Source organism: Onychomys torridus, chromosome 10 (assembly GCF_903995425.1).
Source record: "Onychomys torridus chromosome 10, mOncTor1.1, whole genome shotgun sequence".
Classification (NCBI taxonomy): domain Eukaryota; kingdom Metazoa; phylum Chordata; class Mammalia; order Rodentia; family Cricetidae; genus Onychomys; species Onychomys torridus.
Window position 1 is genome coordinate 33,159,492 of NC_050452.1, and position 16,735 is coordinate 33,176,226.

The 16,735-nt window shown below is 46.3% G+C and overlaps 1 protein-coding gene and 2 non-coding genes across 3 annotated transcripts; 2 read left to right on the forward strand and 1 right to left on the reverse strand.

Moving 5' to 3' along the window:
• Nucleotides 1–2,900: 2,900 nt before the first annotated feature.
• On the forward strand, nucleotides 2,901–8,771 carry Spink2 (serine peptidase inhibitor Kazal type 2). Its single transcript, XM_036200145.1, has 4 exons — nucleotides 2,901–2,999; nucleotides 4,633–4,694; nucleotides 7,030–7,139; nucleotides 8,474–8,771. The coding sequence occupies exons 1-4, from the start codon at nucleotides 2,945–2,947 to the stop codon at nucleotides 8,517–8,519; spliced, it is 273 nt and encodes a 90-aa protein (XP_036056038.1). The 5' UTR covers nucleotides 2,901–2,944; the 3' UTR covers nucleotides 8,520–8,771.
• Nucleotides 8,772–14,920: 6,149 nt separating this feature from the next.
• On the forward strand, nucleotides 14,921–14,993 carry Trnav-aac. The gene has a single exon. It is a non-coding gene; the product is annotated as a tRNA-Val (tRNA).
• Nucleotides 14,994–15,280: 287 nt separating this feature from the next.
• Nucleotides 15,281–15,398, reverse strand: LOC118592608. The gene has a single exon (XR_004946083.1). It is a non-coding gene; the product is annotated as a 5S ribosomal RNA (ribosomal RNA).
• Between the last annotated feature and the right edge of the window lie 1,337 nt (nucleotides 15,399–16,735).

Genomic DNA, 16,735 nt, shown 5'->3' on the forward strand with positions numbered 1-16,735 from the left:
GTAAGAGATGTAAAGTTTATAAGGTTGAGAAACATAAAAGCTGAAGTTGTTTATTTAAGAAGATGTTTTAAGGTCTAAAAAGATATTTTTAGGATAGTAATATAAGTTATGATAGAAAATGGTTTAGGTATAAAACTTTGGACTCATGAAGATAGGATAGGTAATACAGTATTTTCTCTGAATTTACCAAATACTAATAGACTGGATATTGTGAATGTAATTCTTTTTTTTTTTTTTTTTTTTGGTTTTTTGAGACAGGGTTTCTCTGTAGCTTTGGAGCCTGTCCTGGACTAGCTCTGTAGACCAGGCTGGCCTCGAACTCACAGAGATCCACCTGCCTCTGCCTCCTGAGTGCTGGGATTACAGGCGTGCACCACCATCGTCTGGCTGTGAATGTAATTCTTACCTGATAATTGTTCTTATTGTATACAGTTTTACTGTGTTAGAGTTAAAACCTTCCCTTTTTATTTAGACAAAAGGGGGAAATTCTGTGAGCTATTTAATTACACTGTAAAGATAAGTCACTGTGATTGGTTTAACAAAAAGTCAAATGGTCAATAGCTAAGCAAGAGGTATAGGTGAGACTTCTGGACAGACAGAGCTCTGGGAAGAAGACAGGGGGAATTGACAGGAAGACGCAGAGGGAGCAGGACACGCAGGAGGAGAGGTAAAGGCCACAAGTCCTATGGCAGCATGTAGATGGATAGAAATGAGATAATTTAAGTAATAAGAGCTAGTGGGACAAGCCTAAGTCATAGGCTGAGCTTTTAAAATTAATTAGTCTCTTTGTCATTTTTTTTTTTTTTGTGAGTTTATGGCTCAAAGAAAAATTCAATCTATGCTGGAGGGTTTTAGGGAAAATGGGTGTGTGGGTGATGTGGAGCGTTGGGCTGTATGAAGGGGGTTTGTGTGTAGAGTGTTTGGTGGGTTGGAGGAGTGATGGGGTATTTGGGGGTGTGTGGAAGGATGGCAGGTTGTATGATGGGGGTCTGTTTGTAGTTACAGTTTAGGAGGAGTGGTGTGTTTGGACTGTTGGATAGATGGGTGTGGGTGTGGTCTGTGAAGTGGTAGAATGTGTGGAGGGATGTGGTTATTTTAGGGTTGGGGGTTATTAGGGGTAGTTGATGTATGTTTAGGGGGTGTGGGCAGGTGGGGGGGTGTGTCCTAGAGTGTGGAAGTTTGGAGTGGTGGTGGGATTGTGTGTGGAGTGTGTAGAAAGTTGGAAAGTGTTTGGGGAGGGTTGAAGGGGTGATGTGTGTGTATATGGGAATGGAGGGTTGTTGGGTGGTGTGAGGTAGGTAGGGTGTTTAGTGGATTGAAGGAATGGTGGGGTGGGAACATGATGGTTGAGGGTATGGTGTGTGTGGTGGAGGAATGGGAGTGGGGCATGTGGCAGGGTTATGTGTGGCATATGTGGAGGTGGAGTGTTGGAGGTGTAGGGGTATGTGAGATATGTGGTAGAGTGTGGTGATGGGGTGTGCAGCATGATTTGGGGATGGAGTGTTAGGTTTTTGAGGGTTTGTGAAGGAGTGTGGAGAGGTATTGAAGTGAGGGTTTTTTTGGTGTGTATGTGTATGTAGTGGAGGGGCAGGGGGTTTTAGGATTGTTGGGATGCAAAGGGTCAGGGTCAGGGGTGAGGGCTGTGTGGTGTCTGTGTGGAATTTGGAGGGTTGGAGGGGTTGTATGATGTGGAGTTACGTGGAAGGGTGGAACGGTGATGGAGATGTGTTTGGGAGTATGTAGAGGGGCAAAGGGGGTGGGCTGTATCCTAGAGGTAGGGGAGTATTGGAGGAGTGGAGTGATCAGAAGGTTGGAGGGGGTGGGATGTGTTGTGATGTGGAAAGCTGGAGAGATGATAGGGATGTGCAGTGTGTCTGTCAAGGGATGGCAGGTTGTGTGCTAGGGATGTATATGGGATTTGTAGAAGTGTGGGATGGTTGGAAGGGTGGTAGAGGTGTGTATGGGTATGTGGAGGGGTGGTGTGTGTGTGTGTGTGTGTGTGTGTGTGTGTGTGTGTGTGTTTGGAGGATTGGAAGGTGGATGGGAATGTGTGTGTGGTATGTGGAGAAGTGGAGGAGTGGTGGGTTGCGTAGAGGACTGGAATATTTGGTAGGTTGCAAGGGTGGGGTCATTTAGGTATGTGGTGGAGGGATAATGGGTTATGTGGTAATTGGGTGTGTAGGCTGTGGTGTATGTGAGATATATGGGGTATTTGGAGTGTTGAAAGGCTATTGTGGGGAAGGTGGGAGGATGGTGGGGTATGTGGATAGGTGGGGGTTTTTATGGTTAGAGGGGTGGTGGGGATGCAATTGGGGTATGTGGAAGAATAATGGATTGTATGGTAGAGGCACGTGTGGCTTTTGAGGAGGGGTCAGTTTGTGGTTGAAGCTGGGGTTGGGATAGGATGGTTGGGGCACTTGAGGGGAGGGGAAGATGTGTGGAATTGAGAGGGGTTAGGTTGTGAGTATGTGTGTGTGCAGGGTGTGGTTGCTTGCGTGTGAAATGTTTAGGGGTGGAGGAGCGGAGGGATGCTGTGGGATGTGGAGGGGTTTGTGGGCAGTTCGGGTGTGGTGGTGCGTGTGGGCTGTGAGGGCCGGGTGGGGTGTATGGCACTGGAGCAGTGAAGGGGTTGTGTGTCGGTTGGTGGGTTGGTGGAGGGTTGGGGACTTGGTTCGCTTTGTGTGGACTTTGTGGAGAGGTTTGTTGCTTAGAAATCCGGAAGGTTTGCGGGTGTGGGTAGGTGATGTGCCTCCCCCGTCCCTCCCCAGATCTTCCTCTTCTCCTTCATTCCCTCTTGCTCCTCCTGTCCATCCTTCTCTCTCCCCTCTCCTCCAGGTCTACCTAGACTCCAGCCCGCCCTTCGCCCCTCCCCTTCGCACCCCGCGTGGTGCCAGCGGGTAACTCATTGACCGCTGCTCCAGAGCCTTCCAGCAGAGCTGGGAGGATGGCTCTGATGATGCTGCAATTGGTGCTGTTGCTACTGGCCGGGGATGTCGCAGGTGATGCTCAAATGGGTCTGGTATCTGGGAGCGGTGAAGGGGAGCCAGCCCAGGCATGAGAGCCAGGGCCTGCCATGCTTGAGCAGCGGATTCGTGCCTGCCGTTACTGGCGGTTCTGCCGGGTGGGCAGCGGAGGGAATGAAAGCTGAATGCGGGCCGGCACCCTTTGATGCTGGGGCTCTGATCCCAGCTCCTAGATATCACCCACCCTGCTCTTCCTTTCTTAAGTAGATTCTGGACTCCAGATAGGCAGTTGGATTTGTGTCCACGGCCTTTGTTGGGCCTGACAGGAGGTGTGCTAGACAAGGGAAAGCCCATGAGACCTTCCTGCAGACGGACTTGACATCTATGGGAAAGCAGAGTTGAAATCCTAATACCTGCTAAAATTTGTGTTTATTGAGCTTGGCGTACTGGCTTATGTCTGTAATTCCAGCACTTAGGAAGCTCAGGCAAGAGGATCATGCTTTCAAGACCAGCTCCGGCAACAGCCAGTTCAGACTAACCTGGGCTTTGTGAGCCCATCTCAAAAATTAAATCCAGCGGGCGTTGGTGGTGCACGTCTTTAATCCGGGAGGCAGAGCCAGGTGGATCTCTGAGGCCAGCATGGTCTACAGAGCGAGATCCAGGACAGGCACCAAAACTACACAGAGAAACCCTGCCTCGAAAAACAAAACAAAACAAACAAACAATTAAATCCAAGTTTTGTGTTTATCTGAAAAAAAAAAAATCTTGAATACACAGACAAAAGTTATCTTACACTTTACTTCCCTGACACTTGTAACTTCAAAATCAGTCTTCAAGAAACTTGATAGAAACAGAACCAAAGGTCCAGTGTGTTTCTTGGAAGTCCCAGGAGACTGGGGAGGTGGTGGGCCACACCTTTAGTCCCTGTACTCGAGAAGCAGAGGCAGGTGGATCTCTGAGTTCCAGGCCAGCCTGGTCTACAGAGTGTATTCCAGGGAAGCCAAGACTGTTACACAGAGAAGCCCTGTCTCAAAAAAACAAACAAACAAAAAAGAAGTTCCAGGAAGAAATACTGGAAGCTCTTTTTAAAAAGGCACAGAGAAGCACATCAGAAGGAAAGTCATGTGTGGATAAAACTCAGACCTTTTGGTTTTGTTCTTTTGCGTTTTAAGTGTTCTTGCATGAGTGTTTGTGTGTGTGTATGTGTCGTGGGCATCTAGAGCCTAGAGGTCAACGCTGGTTGTCTTGTATGGCTCTCCACCTTACTTTTGACACAGGGTCTCTGATGAACCTGGTGCTTGCCATTTCTGTTAGACTGGCTGGCCGGTAATACTTGATATCCACCTGTCTTAGCCTCCTCCCCATGCTGGTGGTTGCAGACCAAAGCCACCATGCCCAGCCCTGGATGCTGAGGATCAGAACTTAGTTCACAGCAAGCACTTCACTCATTGCGCTATCTCCCAGCCTGAATAACCCCCTCCCTACCTCCCACCCCCCACCCCCATGTGTGTTTTACTTGCATGCTTGTCTGAAAATGCTCATATGGGGCTAGAGGTTGGCTTAGGGCGTCTTCCTCCGCAATGCTCCATCTTACAAACTGGGTTTTAAGGCTCTCTTCTGAACAACCTACCTTCGTCATATCTACAACGCCGGTGTTCTCTCCTTGCAGTCTTCTCCGACTCTTTCGACTCTTCCAACTCTCACCTAATTCAGCCATCAGAACTCAGAACAGTAAGTATGAACTGCTGGGACTATTTCTTCTCGTACAGCAAAGCGTGGAGCCGTTTTCAGGCCAAACTTACACTTCAAGTAACTATGAGGTGTTTGGGAAGCCAGCATTTCATGCCGTTTCCTTGACACAAATAGATGAGTATCTATTTTTCTCAAGCTCCTCCTGCATCAGTCTCCTGAGTACTAGGATTATAGGTAGAAGCCACTGCTCAGCTAAAAGCGTCCAGTTGAGAATAGGAGTCTTTGCAGGCTCCACACTTCACATTCTTTCTCATATTAAATCCTGTGGGCGGAAATGAAAACCGAACAAGCAGCTTATTGAGAACTGCTGCATCAGGGGTCTGCCACCATCATTTCCATTTGAGTAGAGACCCCTGGCTGGCAGAGGCATGGGGAAGTGTCAGTGTGGAGCGGGAGTCTTCAGGGGTGGCCTGGTGCAGGCTGTCAGCAAGGGAAACTTTAGGTATGGGTGCAGGCACCATTACACTTGCTTGGCCCTCATCTGGAATCTAGGACCTAAGTTAGGGAAGCGGACAATTCTTTTTGTTTGTTTGTTTTGGAGCTGAGGATCGAACCCAGGGCCTTGCGCTTGCTAGGCAAGCACTCTACCACTGAGCTAAATCCCCAGCCCCGACAATCCTTAATTGAGACCTGGCCACTTGGGGCTGAACTGTTAAAAGGATTATTGGCTTCCTGGGCTGCCTTTGGAGGCAGCAGTCTCTGAGATTAAGGGGAGGACCATTGCCTTAGGATAGCTGATGGAAAATGTTTATAACCACTCTCTGCCTAAACGCCTTACAGGTAAATGGTCTCATCTGTGTCTCACACTTTCCACAGCATAGTCATCCCTTGCTGGCTGGCTGAAACTGTTCTCCCGCATGGCATAGAACCTTCAAAAGTCCCATCAGCTGAGAGATTTTGCTTTGTTTTGTTGAGCTGGAGACAGGGTGCTGGGACCCCAGATGTGCAGCACCACACCAGGCTTAACGTACTAGACGCCCGGGGTGGGGATGAAGTTGTTGAGGCTGAGACTCAGGACCTGGTGAATGCTAGGGTTTCATGCTTCTAAATTAAGAGTGTGTTTCCTATAGGGATGTGGCGGTTTGAAAGAAAATGGCCCCCAAAAGGAGTGGCACTATTAAGAGGTGTGGCCTTGTTGGAGTAGGTGTAGTCTTATTGGAGGAAGTGTATCACTGTGGAGGTGGTCTTTGAGGTCTCATATGCTCAAGCCATGCCCCATGAGACAGACCACTTTCTGTGGCCTGCAAGATGTAGAAATCCCACCTACTTCTTCAGCATCATGTCACGCTGCCATGTCCCACCATGATGATAATGGACTGAACCTCTGAACTAAGAGTTGCCATCATCATGGTGTCTCTGCACAGCAATAGAAACCCTAGTGTAGACAAGGGGTATAACTCAGAAGTTGAGTGCTTGCCTAGTGTGCATGCAGCTCTGGTTCAATCCTCATCACTGCGTTATCCAGCTGGAGTTACAGTCTTTGTAACACTCAAGGGTCTCATGGGGAACACGAGTGATGAGAGCAATAAACAATATTTTAGAAAGGCTTGCTAGAAGACAGTGCTTTAAACAACAACAACAACAACAACAACAACTCTAGCTTCTAGGTATGGTATAAATTCTTTTAGTTCCAGCACTTAGGAGGGCAGAGGCAGGTAAATCTGGTTTACATCATATGTTCCAGGCCCATAGTGAAACCCTGTCTCAAATAATACCTCCTCACTCCAAACTATCACCGAATTAGGTAAGAAATGGTGGGGGTTGGGGTTTCAAAACAAGGCTTACTAAATGTCCAAATTCTCACTGTGTTTTAGAGTATCAAGATGTTTTCGAGATAAGGCCTCCTGTAGCCCAGGCTGGCCTCAACTGGATGTAAAGGGTGTGATGGTGAACATCTGATCCTCTTGCTTCTGCGTTCCAAACGCAGATGGTACCATACTAGGCTCTGGTTTATTTGTTTTGTTTTGAGACAAGGTCTAGCTGTGTTTCCCAGGCTAGCCCAGAACTTACTACGCATCCCAGGCTGGTCTCAAACTGGAGGTGATCCTCTTTACCTCAGCTTCCGAAGTGCTGGAATTACAGGTTTGAACCATCCATGCCTGGTTCCGGGTACTTTTTTTTTTTCTTTCTTCTTTTTGTAATTGTATTTTGAACCATTGCATCTGATTTTTACATTTCAAACACAATTTTTTTTTTTGGCAGGGGAGGCAGGGGATATTTATTTAGGATATGTCTATGAAATTTAGGGAAAGTTGTGATATTGTTGGGTGTGTCTCAAGTCATTCTCTTGTTTCTCTACTTTTCTCTTTTGTAGCCAAACTGTGATCATTATGACTACCCAGCATGCCCCAGGAACCTGAGCCCCGTGTGCGGAAGCGACATGAACACTTATGGGAATGAATGTACTCTGTGCATGAAGATTAGGTCCAGTATTAAAAACATTTTCTTTTTAGATTTACTATTATTTATGTGTGTGAGTGTTTTGCCTGCATGTGTATGCATAGGCACAATATGTATATCTGGAGCCCACAGAGGTCAGAAGAAGGAGTTGGATCCCCTGGAACATGAGTTACGAATAGTTGTAACTGGAATCAGACTCGGGGTTCTCCACAAGAGCAACAAGTGCTCTTAACTACCAGCCCCAGGTCACATGGTCTCACAGTTGTGTACCAGTCAAGTTTTCTTTAATGTTGGTTGCTGGAGGTAGTAACTCTTTTCTGGGATGTAGGAGTCAAATGTGACTTAAGTTGTTTTTGGTTTTTATACAGACATTTAAAAGATGTAAAATCTGTAGTCCATTTTTCAGTCAAAGCTAGAGACTAAAGCTTGTGATTGGTCAACTGTAAGGCAGCACATGGACTATGCTACCATCTCAATGTGCACTTTTCCAAATTAAGAGTATAATAGAGCTGGGCAGCACTTGGGAGGCAGAGCCAGGTGGATCTCTGTGAGTTCAAATCCATCCTGGTCTGCAGAGCGAGATCCAGGACAGGCACCAAAACTACAGAGAAGCCCTGTCTCAAAAAACCAAACAAACAGAAATAGAGTGTAGTGGAGACAGAGAGAGAGTAGCCCCGCAGTAGAACATTTGCCTAGAATGCATGTGGCCCTGGGATCAGTCTTGACAAGGGGGGAAGAACATCCTGCATATTTAGGGGCATAGCTCAGGGGTAGAGAACTTGCCTAGGATTCATTAAGCCATTAGTTCAATCCTCAGCACTACACCTACACATACACACACACACACACACACACACACACACACACACACAAATAAGACTATAGTTAATAGTTAAGTTCTTCAGAATATTATATTTTCTTAGATTTAGAGAGGCATGCAGGTGATCTGCACACCCTATATTTACCAGTTGGCAGGTAAGACTTACTACATATACTTCAGAAAATGCTAAGTATTAGGTGTGTGGTACCTGACTCTCTTTATACAATGCACTGGCCAGGTGGCTATACCACCTTTGTATGGGAGAGTCCATTCTCCTATCTCAGCTTCCACTGAGCAATCTAGGTCTTTTTGAAATGTTTTGAAGGCATTAGAGTTGAGGGGGTTTATTGGGGGAGGAGGAGAGGAGTGTAAAAAGATCTTTACCCTTTGTGTTTTCTGGATTAACCTTGAAAAGTGACCAAGTAAACCTGAAAGGAATTGCATGCATAAAGGCCATAGGACTTTAAAATGCAAAACAGTTGACCTGGTTTCAGCCTGGTAGGCACTGATATAGTGTGTATGGTTGTTCACTTTGCAGGGAGGATGGGAACCCTCTTAAAATCATCAAAGACTCGCCTTGCTGATGGTCAGTTTACGGAAGAGCGGCTGGAAAACCCCCTACTCCGGTGCCTCCTGCTAGAACCCCACTCCTTACGCCCCCCACTCCCCACCCCCGTTTCTTTGCACAGCTCCTGCTGACACACCTTCTCCTCAAGGAGGTGTGGAAGACAGAGATGTGCAGGGGTCCATAAACTTCTCAAACTCCCGCTCGGGGCTTCTGCCTTGCAGTTCAGTTTAGTCAAGCTTATGGCCCTGGTGACTTTTGCATTGCTTTACTTAAGAGGAATAAAATGAGCATTGAATTCAGCGACTGGAGTTTTCTGTTGAAAATGCTGCTGCCAACCTCAGGGGATTTGGGTCTGCCCGTTTCGCGTGTTTCTCACTGAGCCTGAGAATTAAACAGACACAGCCACACGAGCAGGAGAAACCCTGCATTTATTTGTTGCCGGGCTTTCACGGTGAGAGCCTTCTGGAGGAAATGACCGGATGCAGTTAGGGGACTCCTGCCATTTCTAGATGTATAAATATCAGTGGGTTAAAAAAAATGTGGGCACACATTTTTTTTTTAAAAAGAAAAAAGAATAGAGAAACCAAGATGGGGTTAAAAATAAATTGATGAGGAAAAGATGGGACCAGGGCAAAAAATAATTCCATGGAAGACATGAGGAAGGATAGAGACCAGGGGGATTAGGGGTTGTGGCAGGGGTCAGGGGTCAGGGGGCTGGGGGTAAGGAAGGGAAAGGAGAATCTACTAAAACGTTGTTTCTCTCTCTCTCTCTTTCTCTCTCTCTCTCTCTCTCTCTCTCTCTTTCTTTCTTTTTTTGAGACAGGGTCTCTCTGAGTAGCCTTGGAACTTACTTTGTAGACCAGGCTGGACTCAGACTCACAGAGATCCCCCTGCCTCTACCTCCCAAGTGCTGGGATCAAGGGTGTGCACCACCACCTCTTGGCCAAGAATCTATTGAGACTTTATTTGAAAGTGCCGTAATGATATCTAGCTAATGCTTTGTATGCTAGCTTCTGTGTTTTTAAAGGAGTCAGGGAAGGGAACACGCAGACAGGTGACGTTAGAATTAAACACATGTGGACAAAGAATAGTAACTAGGAAGATGAAAAGTACTCTAATAAAGTTGGTCATACATACAGACTGCCTCCATCCTCAACTTCTGTCCTTGAACGTTCTTTTCAGAATAGGAATATTCCTTTTTAAATATAACTTTTTTAAAAAAGTTAATTAATTTATACATTTGAGACGGTTTCACGTATGGAGACACAAGGGGGCAGTGCCTCCCTGAGAACTGCTGCCAGCTGGCGGGGCACAGGCTGCCAGCAGCTCAGGGATGCTCCAACTGGGAATCACATTTCGTTTGTAAACTGCTTCTTAAGACTCCAGTGTGTTTCGGTTCCTTGAAGATGCCACTTCTGTGAAGAACGCTGAGTGGTGGTAACCCAGAGGTTATCGTGAAATGGGGGTGACAGAACAGAGTGAAGCTGCATTGCCTTCTTGGGTGAGGTTAGGGAAAGCCTGGTAGACCGTGATTGGAAAAGCTGGAGCGGAAAGGCTGCCTGGGGAAGGTGTGAGTTCAGATGACCAGAGCTGACGCTTGGGAGGGCAGGTCTATGAGGAAGTGTCTAGCTTTTGTGGACTAGCTCTTCTGCTTCACCATCCCTCTCTGGTTCACCATCCTCTATCCTGGTTAAAAAGCCAAATGATGCATAATAAAACCCAATGCTGGCTTAGATATATGGCTGATGAAGTCTTTTGTGCTTTGTAAAATACTTTCATGTATGTTTTTTGCCTCCAATTTGAAATGGTGGGATGTTTGACTCCCACTTTAATGACTTTTATTTTAATTAATTAATTTATTTATTTATTGTTTTTCGAGACAGGGTTTCTCTGTGTAGCTTTGCGCCTTTCCTGGAACTCACTTGGTAGCCCAGGCTGGCCTCGAACTCACAGAGATCCCTCTGACTCTGCCTCCCAAGTGCTAGGATTAAAGGCATGGGCCACCACCACCCGGCTTTTTAATGACTTTTATTATTGGCAAGAAGAACTCCAATGTAGTGACTGAAGCTAATTTTAAAAATTCCTGCCGGGTGGTGGTGGCACACACCTTTAATCCCAGCACTCGGGAGGCAGAGCCAGGTGGATCTCTGTTAGTTCGAGGCCAGCCTGGGCTACAGAGTGAGATCCAGGACAGGCACCAAAACAACACAGAGAAACCCTGTCTCGAAAAAAAAAAAAAAAAAAAATTCCTGAGGCAGGCTGGGCTTGGTGGTACACTCTGAGTCCTAGCACTCAGAAGGTCAAAGCAGGACTGTCTGGAGTTTAAGGCCATTCTAGAGTACTAGGGGTTCCAGGCCAGCTACATGGGGAACCTCCCTCAACAACAAAACCAGGTACATGCCTGTAATCCCAGCACTTGGAGGGCTGAGGGAGGTGGATCAAGAATTTGAGGCCAACCTAGTCTATACAGCTATACCCTGTCTCAAAAAACAAAAAAACAAAAAACAAACAAAAAACAACCAGCAAACCCTGAATGAGTAGAGCCACATGTTAGTGGCATTACATCGGCCTTGCAACAAATAGCAGGTCGTCTCCAAAAGGCTTAGAATATTGGCTATGGAGATCGACAACAAATTCCATTCTGATAAGGAGCAGCAAAGAGGCACCATAAAAGCCTTTGCTACTCAAAGGCCTTCAGACATTCCACGTCCATCAAATCAGTAGTGAAGGAGGACCATGGGGCAGTTCAAGGTTAAAGTGTTTGACTAAGGTGCTGGAGAGATGGCTTAGCAGTTAAGAGCACTGACTGCTCTTCTAGAGGACCCTGGTTCAGTTCCCTACACCTGTATGGCAGCTCCCACCTAACTGTAATTCCAGTTCCTCGGACACCTCACACAGACATGCAGGCAGGCAAAAAAAAAAAAAAAAAACACGTTAAATAAAAAGAATTTATTTTTAAAAAAGGACATTTAGCCAGGCAGTGGTGGCGCACACCTTTAATCCCAGCACTTGGGAGGCAGAGCCAGGCAGATCTCTGTGAGTTCGAGGCCAGCCTGGGCTACCAAGTGAATTCCAGGAAAGACGCAAAGATACACAAAGAAACCCTGTCTCGAAAAACCAAAAAAAAAAAAAAAAAAAAGGACATTTAAAAAGAAGTGTTTGCCTAATGTGTATGAGGCACTGGGTTTAGTACCCAGAGCACATATGCACATACACACATGAATATTTGTGAGACACAGCACCCCAGTGTTCAATTGGGTATGGTGGTCTTTGGATGAGCGAAAATTTCCTTTGTTTTCCAGAATGATTTATTAGAAAAAGCTGTCTTTAAAAATCATATATTTTCATAAATTACAAGTACAAGTCTAAGCTACATAAAAATAACCTCTCTAAAGGGGAATTTAATTTTTTTAAAAAAATTTAAAGGGGAATTTTCAATGTAGTGTGGAGAGCTGTATACTTTTGCATACACCAAAAGTATTTGAGATTGGCTTTACATTACTTTTTTTTGTTTGTTTGTTTTTGTTTTTGTCTTTTAAGACAGGGTTTCTCTGTAGCTTTGGAGCCTGTCCTGGACTAGCTCTGTAGACCAGACTGGCCTGGAACTCCCGGAGATCCACCTGCCTCTGCCTCCTGAGTGCTGGGATTACAGGCGTGCTCCATCATTTACATTCCTTTTTGTGTCTAATTTTGTAATGTTTGTGGTTATAAATAATATTGGGCCTATAAGGAAATCAAAGCCCCAAACATGATAATTTTTCTGCTGGTTGTCCAGGAACAGTTGGGCTGATGGTTGAAGATTGTATCTCAGTTTCATGGTTTGATATGTTGTATGACCCTGTTCGGAATTGAATCAGGGGAACAATAGACCTTTTGGGTCCAAATCTGGTATTCTTTTAACTAACTACACATAGCCCATTCATCAAGTTTTGCACAGACATTCTTCTAGCCCCAGGTCACATGAAGCCCAGGCATAACTGGTTTGGGATTGTTAGAGAAATGCCTCCAGGACTTTGATAGTGTCGCAAAGCAGCATCAAGCCCATATCTCCCAATAATTTCAGGTGTTTCAGGTGGCCGCGTCCTGCACAGATTGGCCCTGGAAACTGGACTGGGGTGTCTTGGGAGAGAGGAAATGGCAGACACAGAAATAATGACACATTAGCAGAAGAGCTGGGATTTTGGAGGTGGGTTGTACTCAACTGGAGGGAGGGCGCCTACCATGAAGCCTGGAAACTCACTGAGTTGATTATGTACAGCACAGGGAGGAGAGTTAGCTAGTCTTGGTGGGAGGTCTCTGTGAGGGAGCAGTCTCAGGATGCAGTCATCTGGGAGGAGGAAGCTACAGTTGCCAATTGTTCCTAAACACTCACACCAGAGGAAACTTTGCTATTTCCATGAGTCTAACCTGGGGAAGGCCTGGTCACTCTTTTTTTTTTTTTTTTTTTTTTGGTTTTTCAAGACAGGGTTTCTCTGTGTAGTTTTGCACCTTTCCTGGATCTAGCTCTGTAGACCAGGCTGGCCTCGAACTCACAGAGATCCGCCTGGCTCTGCCTCCCGAGTACTGGGATTAAAGGCGTGCGCCACCACCGCCCGGTCCGGTCACTCTTATGGATCTGAGGCGCTGGGATCTTTGATATGGCTCTGCTCATGTCAACATTCACTCAGGACGCCCACTCCCCACTCCAGATACTCCGATGTTACTTGAAGAATGATCTAAAATTTGTTCACTTTCTGTTTAAGTCAGACTACCTCTGTGACAGAAAACGGTAGAAATCATGAAGCGAGAAATCCTTCACGGGGAGTGGGCAGCTCCTGCTGGCACACTGGAGGGGATCTTTGAAAGGGACAAAGCACAGCACCAAAGAATAGCAGCAGTGATGGCTGTGAAGATACGGGGATATGACCACTTCTACTGTCCTTCTCCTGCTCCTGAGCTAAAGCCAGGAAGCTTACTGGTACCCACAGCAGTGGGAAAGGAAGCACTCTTTGGACTAGCAAGGCTGCGTCCATCAGTGATGCATAAAATCCATGGCATAAGGGGACAGAAGCAGCATGTTTATTTCTTCAGATTCTTCAAGAATAAATCACATTGGAAAAGTTTATCTCTGTCTGTGTGTGTTTTATGTGGACGTGTTTGGGCACAGGTGCCGTGGTGTATATGTGGAGACTAGAGGACAACTTGAAGGAATTTGGGGGGTCTCTGGAATTAAACTTAGATCATCGGGTTTAGTCATGAGCCATTTACCCCCTGAGTCATCTCGCCAGCCCATCATTTCAGGACTCTGGGGGCTCCTCTTTTGAGGAAGTAAGAGTGTCTTGGGTGAGGAGTGGGCAGAGAAGGGTGAGGCAATTCTAAGAGAAGTGAAAGTAGATGTTACGATGTCTGAGAGTCCCTAACCCAGTGTCTCGTGTTGGAGGCTCTACACTAGACAGCAACATCTGTGTGGAAAGCTGGCAATCTGGCCAAAAGTGGAGGGTGGGTAGGAGAACTGGCCTGGTTTACTTGGTGAGAGGGTCTAGCCTTAGCTTGGGTGGGTTCATGACAATTCATGGTGTTCCTAAGCAGAGCCGCTTCTTTCTTTCTTTCTTTCTTTCTTTCTTTCTTTCTTTCTTTCTTTCTTGTTTTTGTTTTTGTTTTTGTTTTTGTTTTTGTTTTTGTTTTTCGAGACAGGGTTTCTCTGTAGCTTTAGAGGCTGTCCTGGAACTCGCTTTGTAGACTAGGCTGGCCTCAAACTCACAGAGATCCACCTGCCTCTGCCTCCCAAGTGCTGGGATTACAGGCGTGCGCCACCACCGCCCGGCTATTTCTTTTTTTTTTAAGTGTGCTCAAAGGGTGTTATAAATGAAACCATCCAATCATAGAGATTCTCTAAGGATGATGATATTGATTTGTAGACCAGTGCACTGGGGATATGCCTGCTGTAGAAAACTATGAGATGTTTAGGAGATGGGGAAGGGGAGGAGAGGGAAGGTTTTTAGTAGCAAAAAAGGGGAAGAGTACATCAGATATTTTGAAACAATCATTCCTGGCGGCAATGATTAACAAGAAGGGTGGCATCAGGCCAAGGCTGAGCAGACAGTTGCTGGGCAGACACACTTGCAAAGGGCTTTTGTACAAGGCTAGGTATCCTCCATGAGGGCTATCAGTTTTGCAGTCTTTTGCAATAGATACTATCAGGCCACAAGGCACAAGAATCTTTCCTCTGTAACAGTGGTTCTCAACCTGTGGGTCTTGGCTCTTTGGGGGGTGGGTGGAATGACCCTTTCACAGGGGTCCCCTAAGACTATTAGAAAACACAGATATTTATATTATGATTATAGTTAGGAAGTAGCAACAAAAATAATTTTATGGTCCGGAGTCACCACAACATGACTGTATTCAAGGTTGCAGCATTAGGAAGGCTGAGAACTGGGGTTGGGGATTTAGCTCAGTGGTAGAGCGCTTGCCTAACAAGCACAAGGCCCTGGGTTCAATCCTCAGCTCCAAAAAAAAAAAAAAAAATGGAAGGCTGAGAACCTCTGTGGATAACTTCCTATAATAACTTCATTCTTTTGTTGTTAGGGTTGATATAAGCCACTTCCTAAAACAAGAGTGCTGGTGACAATGTCCTAAACAGAAGGACTTGGGTCAGAGAAACAGAAGCCTAAAATGGGTTACATGGGAAGTAGATCGCTAAGGCCAGTTTCTACCAGGAATCAATCTCTCTCTCTCTCTCTCTCTCTCTCTCTCTCTCTCTCTCTGTGTGTGTGTGTGTGTGTGTGTGTTTCCTTTTTCAGCCTACAGCACCCGGTATTCCCAAGCGGTCTCCCATCCAAGTACTAACCAGGCCCGACCTGCTTAGCTTCTGAGATCAGATGAGATCAAGTGCATTCAGGGTGGTATGGCTGTAGACAGGAACCTCTCTTAATCTGTCCCCAAAGGTCAGCCACCTCAGACAAGGACATCTAGTTCTGTGGATCTGAACAAGCCTGTAGTATCTCACAGACTCTCACTCTGCTGATTGTCATAGAAAACCCACTTGCTTCTCTCTGCTCCCCAAAGAGAGAGCTGTTGCTGTTTGATCCCCAGTAAACCTTTCTTCTATCCATGGAGTGGTCTAGTTTGGTGGTTTCATACAGTTTCTACCTATGTTCTTTGGGTAGACGGATGGACCCGAGGTCTCTTAGGTCAGCTCACAAAGGTCAGGTTATCTGAGTTCAGGCAGCACCAGTCTGTCAGCTCTCTGGGTGGCTAGGGAAGGTCGACCTTCTACAGAGAAGAAAGAGCTTTTACATTGCTCTGCCATGTTCAGGGATATTGACAATCACTGATATCTAAACATGCCTCTTGTTTCACAAAAGATCTAGAGGCCCTGTGGGAAGGAAGTGGAACCCAGGACAGAGCCTCAGTTCAGACACCAGCTGTGGGGTGTGGCCCTTCAAGGCCACTGGAGTGGACGGAGTCACCGAGCAGCCTTCCAGCAGAGCCAGCTGGACTGAGCAGTGGGACTTGAATGTTACAGAAGTAGCTGGTCTTGGCTACCTTGGCCGTAACTCAGGGGTGCCTTAGAATGTGGGTGCCTACAAAGAGGTAGGCCATGGCACCCAAGGTGAAAAGAAAGAAGCGTGTTAGTGGAAGCCACCAACTGTCTTAGTATACCCCTTTGTCGTATGGTATAACTGGCACTCAGTGAAACACAGAGACAACTATTGGCCCTGGCCCCTAATTACATGAGAGACTAGTACCCCTTAACTCTTACACTCAGGATATAACTGTCATTTGTGTGTGATGTCACGTAAGTTACTTATGCGGCAGTCCGGTTGGTATAGAAGGTCCCCCAAAGGCCCATGTGGTGAAAACTTGGTCCCCAGTTGGTTCTATTGGGTGGTGGCAGAAATTTTAAGAGGTGGAACCGTGTGTGTGTGTGTGTGTGTGTGTGTGTGTGTGTGTGTGTGTGTGTGTGTTGTCTTCAGGTCATTAGGGTGTGACTTTGAAAGGACCAAAGCCTCCCTGATCTCTCACCTCTTCCACTTCCATTGTCTCTCCTCCCTCTCCCCTCCCCTCTCCCTCTCTCTCCCTTCCTTCATTCCTTTTATACGCTCAAAACCTGTTCATGAGACGAGCAGGAATGCTCCACCACACATTCCCTGTCATTACACACCACCTTTCTATAGGCCCAGAAGCAACCTAAACTTTTAAAACTATGAGTCACAACAAATCTTTGGCCAGGCAATGGTGGTGCATGCCTTT